General features: G+C 40.3%; 1 protein-coding gene across 1 annotated transcript in view; it reads right to left on the bottom strand.

Moving 5' to 3' along the window:
• Positions 1–5933: 5933 nt before the first annotated feature.
• SEH1H (Transducin/WD40 repeat-like superfamily protein) overlaps positions 5934–11665 on the bottom strand; it is a 116749-nt gene continuing 111017 nt past the window's right edge. Inside the window, exons 7-8 of the mRNA XM_086773024.1 lie at positions 10234–10360; positions 5934–6241 (exon numbers count right to left, since the gene is read on the bottom strand). Coding sequence (XP_086629150.1) covers positions 6113–6241; positions 10234–10360 — 256 coding nt within the window. The 3' untranslated portion in view covers positions 5934–6112. The remainder of the gene's footprint in view (positions 6242–10233; positions 10361–11665) is intronic.

Genomic DNA, 11665 nt, shown 5'->3' with positions numbered 1-11665 from the left:
ATAAAATCAAAGAAAACAAGATTGGGTGTAATCCTCTCCTCCAACATGTGTGGCTCCTCTCCCACACACGGTATTTAAATCATATTTTATAAATTAAGTTCTTGAGCTATAAATAGTATAACTTTTCCAAAATTGGGCTTTTACAAAGTTGAACCATAGTCCAATTCTTTTAAAGTATCTTATCGAAAATAAACCTATGCAAAGATCCTTAAGGGAACTATGTGTTGACATTGGACTATATGGAGTGCTGATTTGAGGGCATTATATGTAGTCCTTTGACCATATAATGATATTATTCTCTCACAGATACTTTTTACAACCATTCCATTCTTGGTTATTTCATGGCTTAATGATAAAAAATGGGCTAGTAATTAGCGGACATGCAAATTTCATTGTTGTGAAGTTTTCGTGCAAGTTATAGCTAGTCGATATTATGTTAATTCTTTCTATCTTTAGTGGTGCATATGCCCAGGTCGACTTTCATAACACGCAACAAAGTATTCTTTAAGCCTACAAGTTTATGCAATCCACTTTACTTAAGAGAGAAGAGTTGAGAGAGAAGATGAGAGTCAACACCAAAGTGGGTCCCAATTACCCAATCCATTGAAGGGTCCCCCTTGCAAGCAGTAGTATTTGCTGGTATTACATTAGAGAACTTTGTACAATGATGTGGATGATGACTGTGGACTGCTCATGCAAGGACGAGGAAGACCGAGCTAGAAGCTCCATAGGTTCAAGAGCTTACTTAGAGTATATGGAGTTGAGCTCGAGGTGAAGTGTTGAGATATCGAGCTCAACTAGTGTGGATATCAGTGACATGCCAAGATAATAGCTAAGGCGTTGTACAAGTCTATGCATCCACCTGGAAATTACTTGCTTCCTATTGTACGTAATCTATATGTGACTATACCTACACCTCCTGGCCGTACAAGTCTATGCATCCACCTAGAAAATACTTGCTTCCTATTGTACATAATCTGTATGTGACTGTACCTACACCTCCTGGCCGTACAAGTCTATGCATCCATCTAGCATACACAACAAGTTGTAGCCTAAACCCCTATAAAAATATCCTATGGTCAAAAAGTCAAATTTCAACCACTATTTCTCTTTTCCAAGCTCCTAAACCTCTTACAAACCACCCTCTTACTAATCTCCCATTTCATAACCCCTTATCCTCTCCCTCCCCAAGCTCTCTCACTCACTTGCTCTCTTTCTCTCTCTACATATCCATAGCCACTTATCTTCTTTCTTCCCAATCTCTCTTCCTTTCTCTAACTATCAATAGCCTTCATTGGTGTCTTATTTTTCATGTTTTGCTCTTGACATTTTGGAACGGTGGATATATGATAAAAATTGTTTTGGTTTTTGATGTTTAGGGTTTCCATTGATCTCAAAGAAGCATATACGACTCAATGGTATTCACTATTCTCTTATTTACATCTAAAAGGTGGGAATATATTATCATAAGGTGTTAGCTCTTTGATCTTTAATTGTCTCTTGAAGTGTCACTCCAATAGAATAATTAACACAAAGTATGATGCAGTCTAAATTGTAAGGGCTATCTCAAGAAAATATACCTTATGTTGAGTTTATTGTTTTATGTGCAGTACACATGATGAATATGGAAGCCTAGAAGGAAGGCCACTTGAAGCATTTTACAAATTAGCATCTACAGTTCTACCAAAGAAGTATAGAGCCTTCTTTAAAGCTACCAAGTCAAAGCAATGAGATTGGGTATTCAAATTTTAGATACCTCTTATAGTTGATAGCAATATATTCTCCCTAGCCAAGCCAAGAGGATGAAAATGCCTTGACTTGGGAAACCCTTCACATTCAAAGGCCTTTAAGCATTGTCTACTCTATCTTTGATCTTTAAGAGGATTCAGCATCCCCTTTCTAAGGCGAGTTTATTAATCTAATATTTGGTTGTTTTTTCATTCATTTCATTATCTTTGAGTCTACCCAACTTTTTTGTAATTTTATAATATTTTTAAAACGACTGCCCAACATGTAATAATTCACTATCCCCCACTTTCATTAATGAAAGTGCTGATGTAAAATCACACCTTTCCTTATGCTTATTGTTATAAGGAAAGACTTTTGCCATGTCCCCATCAATATCCTCCACTTTCATTAATGAAAGTGCTTATGTAAGTGGAGCAATGACATGTTTCCTTATGATTATCGTTATAAGGGAAGACTTGTGCCACCTTGACTTAATAAACAAGCAAGGAAACCACTCTATAATAATTTTAAAGCGATCACCCAACATGTAATAATTCACTATCCTCCACTTTCATTAATGAAGGTGCTTACGTAAAATGACACCTTTCCTAGTGATTATTGTTATAAGGGAAAACATGTGCCATGTCCCCATCAACACATTGTGAATTCTTTTTTTTTTTCACTTACACAACGTGCACAAAGAAAGTGTTGATCCAGTTAAAACAATTAGCTTCATCTATGATTAAAGTTAGGATTCTTTTCCAATCGAAGCATTTGTTGCCGTGCTCTTCACAATTACTCTCAAAATTCTAAGAGATGCACTTCCGATAGCATTCGTATATCTGTGTGATGAGAAAGTAAAATCAATTTATCTTTATGTCGTCTTTTTGTATCATTACATAAAGCTGTTTATGTTTCTTTGTAACACCACCAAAAATGAATCGTCCACCACAAATTTCTACATTGACTAGGGTAGTCATGTTGTCCACCTTCAATATCACCTTAACGTACTCTTAAATATCTCTCTCCTTTGTACATGAGAAACAACGTACAACTGAATAAACGCATAGCAATGGCACAGAAAGCAGTATCGTGAGCATGTTTTTTTACGTTACGCGATCATGAAAGCAAAATAAAGGAAGTGTTTCTAAGAACTAATTTCAAAAACGATTTTGTATTGATAAAATGGAATCAAAGATACTTTAATAGCACCATGGTGGTTTCTACTACATATGCACTAAAAGCAGGCCACCTTAGCATGCTTACAACAAGCTGCCCATGCATCCTAGTTTCACATTATATTTTCATCCAATGGCCTTGATAAATTCCCTAGGCAAATTGACTTCTTCTTTATTTATAGAGAAAACATGCTATATCTACAAACCCTGCATGTGGTTCCTCTCTGGACCCCACATCTGACATATCCATAGTAGATCTTTCCCACAAATAAAATTCTTCAAGCTTCCTTACCCTAATCAAGCTAACAATGATTATTATTATGATGAGTTACCCTTCACAACCACCCTTTCTTGTATTGGTGATACCCTCCAATCATTCCTATCGTTTCGGATGTTTAGTGAGAAGGTGGGTTACTCCATCGGCTACCCCCTGTAGCGTAGCTCACTGGCATCAAACCTGGGCCCTCATAATGGGACCCAACCGTTCTACCACTAGACTATGCGCATGTGGGCTAATCGGATGTTTAATAGCATCATTGCTTTACCAATGACTCATGGTGGTTGGAGTTGCTACATATAATAAGAGCCATTAAACTCAACTCAATAAGTAGCGGAGTGAAAGAAGCAAGTTGGATTTAAAAAGACGTGCACAAATTGATTGTCCAATTCTTTTGTACTATTTATGCTTTATGTAGCCAGAAAGTGCAAACTTATGATAGATTGTAAAGGAGCATTTAAATTGAGAAACCTTCTTGTATTCCTTGTTCTATTACTAGAACATTCAAATTGAGAGAACTTCTTTGTACGATAAGTCCTACTTGTAATAATGAGCACAGTATTGGACTATGCTCTTACTACTTCATATGCTAGGCATAGCCTTGCCAAGGCATATGCCTTAGTTTTTTGCTTTTTTAATGCAAGGATTTACATACACCACCTTTATGTTTGTGGCATGTGGGGGAAGGGGTGTGTTGGACCCAAGTCCCTGTGGTACAGATTCAATAGCTCCACCACTCGGTCTATTGTCCTAGCCCTTGAGAGAGTGTTCTTAGTTGATCGTGCACACACCAATCCTTGAAAAACAAGCGTGAAATTCTGAAAACAAGAGCTCATTTAACACTTGCTATCAAGCGTTTAGTGTAATCGAGCAGTGTTGACTCTTGGCGTTCTTCTCCATTAATGACTTTGCTTGCAAACAAAGTAGCTCAGCTAGGTGGTCTGAGACTAATAAAGCAACTAAGAGAGCAAAGTGAGCCATAGCAACGGGGTACTAGATTCCAACTCCTAATAAGCAAAAGCATTAACATTGAAGGTGTTTCCAAAATAAAGTAAGCAACCCGTTGTCTCTAATACGCAGGGAAAGAAGAAAAACATACAGCCAAACTGCCAAAAAATATACAACGATAGTGGAGAAGAGTGCTAAACAGAAAGAGCTACTTCATCCTTTACATACCAGCTCTTTTTTGGCTTTGTTTTGGTTTGTTTTCAGTTCTTTTGTTGCACATGTTGAGCACTACTGTCAGGCATTATTATGTCCGAAAAGCAGCCTACAGAGTCTTGCCTTGAAGTTCATCAATGGCTACTCAAGTGTTTGCAAAGTGTGGCCGATAAATTTGATGGCACTACTTGCACTGTTAAGCATTCAAAGATAAAGTGGATGCATATGAATGCAGATCTCTAGCAAATTGTTGTAGGCACAAAAAGGAAGCCTATGCATGATACAAGTCAGATTATTGTTTGGGAAATGAGAGATGCTCGAGCAAATGACGGCTACCGTCTTGATGAATATAATGATCCCACATATCATCACAAGAAATGATGAAACTACAAAATATATACCAAAGATGTGTGGAGCCCAAGCTATAGCTACTTTGATCATGCTTTTCATTCTCCTATTGCGCATAGATGCTGACAAGCAGGTGGTCATGTTTGGTCATTGAGATCACCATGAGTGTACGATTCATCTCAAGTAGAAGATGTTCACATCAACAATCTCAAGCTTAGTTATATATATCGAAACCTGTGGCACATCAACAATTACTTGAGCATTTTCAGTCATAAATTTATCCAAATGTCTGCATGCCTGAATGAAAATGTCATCACGGGCATAGTGCACTGGCAAGGCTTCACCTTCGGTCTTCTCATTGGCCAAGCATTGCCATTGGACTTGGAGCTTCTGGGCATACCACAGTGCCAACGGCCCCTTCCGGTGCTTCATGAAGACCCCACACCATTGTCACCTTCTAGCTCATAACACACCCTTCTCACTTTTGCTTCAAGCCATTGCCAATTAAAGCTGCCCCCACTTGCACACTCAGCTGGCCACACTTCATTGTGCACATGGTCAATACATCCCTTTAATATATTAAATTGCATATTGCTCCAGCCATCTCACCCCACATGCCCTTCAAGTATGAGCCTGATGCTTTAGCCCTTCCCCCATGACTACTACTCACAACAATTACACCCCACATGTTCCTTACCTCCCTCGTAAGCCAGCGTCACCATACCTGTAGGTCAAGTGGTGCTCCTTTCTTTGCCAGCCTATTCTCTGTGGATGGGATGGCACAGAATTCCTACTCCCCCTATACCTTGGGATGGCACAGAATTCCTACTCCCCCTATACCTCCCTGGCATCTACGTCATGAAATAAATCCCTGGGAAGGCTTTGGACCCTCTAGAGTCTAGGCTTGTTGCAGGCCACTTGGACCCTCTGCATCATGATCTCTCAGTAAGAGTCCACTGCCAGTATCACAACTGGGCAGATTTGGAGGGTCAGATGCATAGAGACTATGGATGGCACTCAAACATTCTATACTTAGTCCGTATGGCAGATATTATACACTCTTATGGCCAAACTGGCACACACCCAGGGACCTTCCAGATCTGCAAAAGCTAGGAGTATGCCTTCATAAAGGAATGGTACCATGGATTTTCTCTTCCACACCCTCAAGACTCTAGTTCTGTTCTTCATACGGAACAGAAATCTCTTTCCTTGCCAAAAAAAAAAAACCAAAACAATATTATGATTGTAAAACTACCTTGTAATGCATAATGCAATGCTACAAATGGTGTGGTTATAACGTAGTACAAATGGTACAAGTTGGACTCAGATCTGCGAAACATGCAACATGTAATGACTTCTAAAGCAATAAGACTAATAAGTGAATTTGCAAGGCTAGCTCTTGAAGTGTGCTTTAGGGCAGTCATAAACCCTGAATCTGGGCACATTGTTGCCACTCTCCTTTTAAGTTTGCTTGCCAAAGCCTCACAACACCACCACTTCCTGAACTTGCTAATGTCATGCCACTCATATCCCATTCAACTTGCCAGACCTGCATTTCAAGGTAATTAGGCACCTTGATGCTCCTGAGAATGAATATCACAGATTTGTGCGCAATGTAAATCTAAAACCCAAGCATTCATTTAGATTTGCACGAAACTATGGGTCATCATACTCGCAAACAACCCATGGGGATCAACTCCAAAAGAGAGCAAAAAACATGAACCAAACAATCTTATTCCATTCTATACAAGAAAGTGTGACAGCTTGGAGAAATTATCAGGCCTCTAGCAAAATGTTAATTGAGGATGCTACCGCTAACATGCTTAGAGATACTGAAGAAAATTTGAGGTAGCTACATGTGAACCTAATATTGGTGATCTCCTTGTTTTTATTTAGAAAGATGCATCAAACAAGTTTGTTGATTTAAAGCCTTATTTACTGATGTTTTTCCACTACAAAAGGATCGTGTGGCTTGCATTATGAGCTCTGTGAAAAGCTTCATGGGGGTTTATTATTCTTTCATGATAAATCTAGAGTAGCATCAACATCATGATTCATGAACGGATTTGTCAAATCCCACGATCTCTCCAGAGGGAAATCTGCAAAACAGCCATGAAAAGCAAGACAAAGCAACAAACCCTAACCCTAGAAGGAAAAGCGGAAGAAACATATACTCGCCACCCACTATGACAGCCGTGAGCGAGGCTCACAATCTTGGCCGTCACCACCGAGCTAGAGCGTCATGCTCTCGTGAGTGCCCTGCCTTCGTCCTCATGTGTTGTAGATGCTTTAGTTCTAAGTGAGAACTAGTTTTTCTTCCATCTAGAGGAGTACATCTACTAGTGTCCTCTACCACCCGGGGTTGTCCCCCAAGGACGACGGCCTCCTGCACGATGGTGCTCCTGCTCCACACGCTCTGCACTCTTGTGCTCCATCCATCAGTGTGTGCCCAACTAGTACCCCTCCCCCCAATAAATAGGGAAGGAACGCCCCAAAAGCACACGCTATCAATAGCGGACCAAAAAGCACATGTCCGCCCACAACATATCACACTCTAGCTCGCCAATCTGCCTGCCCCTAGCGTGCACATGATAGGATTCCAATCAAAATTACCTACTGTATTATCAACCACAATCCTGATGCTTTCTTCATGCCACTTTTCCGGAAGTAGTGTTTGTAATCTTAAATTGTCTTGGAACCACAAACATATGAGGAACCTACTGAAGAAACCTTTCAAGAGTAAAACTGTTGCTCGTACATTTCTTTTTCTTTTTGGCAGAGGAATCCAAGAGTGAATTCTTTACAAAAATCTGACGCACTTCATGAGAGAGAATGCAATAATTGTTGTCCTTGCTAGTGGGCTCTAGTGAAAACATGCAAAACTATTGTAAAAACTTGTCAGTTACAATTTCTTTGGTATAAAAAAGGTGGTTCTCCCCATCACACGAATTAGTTGCAAAATACTCAAAGCAAAAGGTTAGAAGACTTCACATTTATCTTCCCTAAAGATATTTTTTAAACATAATTTATGGCCAAAGGGTGCAAAGAAGGCCTGCAGTGAAACTTGTTGACAGTTGCCCCTAAGTTCCGGCAAAGCCACATACCGGATCCCATTTCGAGGCTCAATGCTAGGATGTGTTCCCATCCTCACAAGCTTCATAAATGTTGCCATAGTCTCCGTCTAGAAATCCCTTATTACTGGCAATATTTCAGGGGCATCCAGGTAGTTCAAGTCCAATGCTGACAGTGTGTGATTAAGGCCTGAATTTATTTCCTTGGGGTGGTTGCTATGTAGACAGGATTTGGTCGTTCAATTGGTGTGGACTCATTGGTGTGGACTCCTCTTTATGGACACATGGCTTAGTTGGTGTGTCACGTGGATGTCTGGCACCTCACATGTGCATCCCTATACATGGAGATTGACTCTTTCAAGTTTCCCCTTATCTACTTTAAGGTGAAACTTTCTTGAGATTGACACAGGAGTCCCTTTCCACATTGTAACCACTACTTGACAGATGGGTTTCTATTACACTTCCTCTCCACTTGTATACATACATTAGACCTCATTCCATCTGTATGTCGTTCACCATTTGTGTCGTCGTGTGTCTGAGCTACACTTTCATGTGTAAGCTTTAAAATCTCTTTGTACTTGCAGTTTGCTATACGATACTTCAATAAAAGGACTGCTTACTTTGTCCATCGCAAGCATGAAAGGAAGTGATGTACCACACCATCACAGAAAGAACCACTACCAGCCTAGGTGAGTTGTACTCCAATCTCCATCAGGTATTACTAAAGAGGCAAACTGCCGCACCAAGGTCACCCCCAACTTCAAACTAGCACCAGATCACTGACGGGCCTTTGGGCACCCAAACAATGCCTATTGTAGTGCCCTCATGCCTGAGGTGGTGTCTAGACTCTAGTTAGGCCAAAAGACCTTTGTCAATCTACCGCTGGGAATCCCTCACTAACCCACCATCAATGATTGGAAAATAAGAGTCGAAATACACGTACAGAGCATTTGTCTAGGTCATAGATGCAGGTACTCAGTGCTCGTATAATTCTGTTTGTATATCGACAAACACCAAATTAGCTCTCTTCTTGGAAGTTGGGGGTAGAGATGCACGTTACCCGCCAGCTCTTTTACCTCTTTTAACTTAGCTTTTCTAATACGGCCGTAGTTAGTTTGTCGATCGTAGTTAGCTCGTCGATCATCATGTTGCTTACTTGTTTCTCCCATACACAGTCTTGACGACTCAAGATTCGAGTTGGCACAGTCATTGATGGAGACTTGATATCGTCGTGGTTGGGATAACTCCAACATGTTATTATTAACCCATTGTGGGGTTAACAGACAAGAACGTGCTGATGGCCGGCCACAAAGAGGAAAATAACTTGAAACTTCAATGTGCTTGCTACACGAACTCAGTGACAAGACTGAGCTCACTATGCACTCCAACAGAGTTAACAGGTATCACCTCTTAAATCTATTACAATGTCAACAGCATATTCTTCATGTGGCTTGTGTCCCATGAATGAAGCTTGTGGTAGACGAAGATTATTGCCACAACTTACCCTTGCCTCTCCTCCTCTACCTATGCCCACCCAGCAACATTGAGCCGGTTGAAGAACTATCCATTGCTATCCCAAGAGACCATGCAGACTCTGAGAATTCCTCCTCTGCAGCCATACATCAGGTTGAATCAACTCATCTCTGGATCTACTCGCCTGCATGTGAGCCCCCCTTGAAAAACTCCAGCAGTACCCTTTTACTGGTTAGTTATCTTGAACTATGTAATGTTTCCTCGCACAATCATGTGTTATTGAGTTTGGACCATTCTCCAGGTGTAAACTTTAAGCCTTGATAAATCATGAAATGTCATGATTTTCTTATATGTAGGTATCACCCATAAAGAAGAGAGAGAGTCTAGTTAGCTTTTGGTTCAAGATACCTTGGGCATGTGTTGGGGACTGTGACACAAGGAAAGGAAAAGCAAGCCACAAACTGAACCCTTGGGGACTATCCTCCTATGTGTCACTATCCTACTAGATCCCAAGTAGGTGCCACAGTACGGCCATCTCTTCCATACTGCATCACCTCATATGTCCTGTTGTTGGGCATGTACAAATTTCTCCACATAGGTCTTTGGTTTAGTGAGCGACCCCCTGAGATATCTATGCACGTGCATTTTTAACGGAACACTCACCAAGGAAAATATTTAAACAGTTAAATACACCAGCACCCAACTGCCTACATGCTAAAAAAAGCAAGCAAGCCCAACTTTGAAACATTGAAAGTGAGCTTCAAAACTTTCCTCACCATCGAAACCTGTCAAGCATGCAAACTGAAACTTTTCATGTGCCGATGGAAAGAATTTTAATATATTGCAATTTTTGGACCAGACATATACTCTCAAAATGCAGTTGCACCCAGCCTCACACCACGAAAACATTTCAACAGAATGAATTAGACCACCTAACACTAAACTGTCGAAAATCAACGCAAACATTAAAAGATTAAACATAAGATTTAAAACTTGCCTCTTCATCAAAACCTGTCAATCGTGCAACTCGCTGTATTGAAACTTTTTCATGGGTTGTTGGCAAGAATTTCAGTTGCCAAATGGATGCTCCATCACCTGAAGCAACTGCTATCATCTCATATGACCTTCACAGAGTAGACATTGTTTTGAGTAACTAGGGGGGAACAAGAGAAAAAAAGAAACAACAAAAGAAAGAAAACTAGGCAGAAAAAGTTCCACAATAGTCTTCTAGCTCGTCATTTAAAAAAGCTTCTAAGATTTAAAAGATTTCAAAATGCATCTACTTTTGGCACTTACAACGTGCACAAAATGAACACTACAAGATAATACTTCAATCTAAGAGAGCAAATTTTGAAATCGGTTCTTATATCCAACATCAGCATGCCTCACACATCCAAATAGGGTATAGGAGACAAAACAGGGACTAAAATGATCTTTTATTGCAATACCAACCAGTTCCATTGGCTGTCTCCAATCCTTGGTTAGTATATCCTCTCTGCAAATCGGCTATAAATAGAGTTTATTTATTACTATACCTAAGCATTAACAAAATCTGTTTTTCTTAACCAAATGAATTGGGCCAAGATAAAAAGGTTGCAGGTTACAACAAGCAAGCCCTCAGTCCCACCTGAAATCATTTTCAGTATTTGGGGCTTCAACCCCTGGAAGTTGATACTATCTTTCAGACAGCCACCTTTTGGTCAAACCAAGATATTTCAGCAATTTCAAACTGGCTCGCATACAATGGTAACCATACATTTGTGTTTGTGTCGCATACTCTTGCGAAAGACGTGACTCTTTAACCAAAAAATTGATGCACTGAATCATTTGGACAGCAAAAAAAACATACAGCTAGAAATTATCCCACCCACATATGCCAGACTAGGACTTGGTCCAAATAACTTAACCATGAAATGCAAAAGCTATAACTCTTTAACCAAGAAAACATACAGCCAGAAATTATCCCACCCACATATGCCAGACTAGGACTTGGTCCAAATAACTTAACCATGAAATGCAGAAGCTATGACTCTTTAACCAAGAACTTGACAAACTGAATCGTTTGAACAGCAAGTAGACAAACACCCGGAACTTATAAAGAATCAGCCACACATGCAAGACTAGCACTGGGTCCCAATAATTCCCCTTCGAAGCCAACCCCCATATTTGCTTACTACTTTGAGAATGGAACTACAAAATGGCTGAATATCTTTCTTTCTTTCTTTCTTTTTTTCCTTAGGCCCAAGATCCTCCCGTAGTTTCCGATTTTTTCACGGCCCGTAGGTGCCCACCTACCTGTAGGCACTTAATTATCCGCCTGTAGGCGATGCCGCCAAGGAAGCACCAAGGGGGTTTAGTACCCAGGGCCTCTTGGTCCTAGTCAAACACCTTCACCATTTGAGCTATCACCTCATTGGCAAATGGCTGAA

Source organism: Cibotium barometz, chromosome 33 (genome assembly GCF_041138505.1).
Source record: "Cibotium barometz isolate CiBa-2024 chromosome 33, ASM4113850v1, whole genome shotgun sequence".
NCBI lineage: Eukaryota > Viridiplantae > Streptophyta > Polypodiopsida > Cyatheales > Cibotiaceae > Cibotium > Cibotium barometz.
This window is presented reverse-complemented; position numbering and strand designations above follow the sequence as displayed.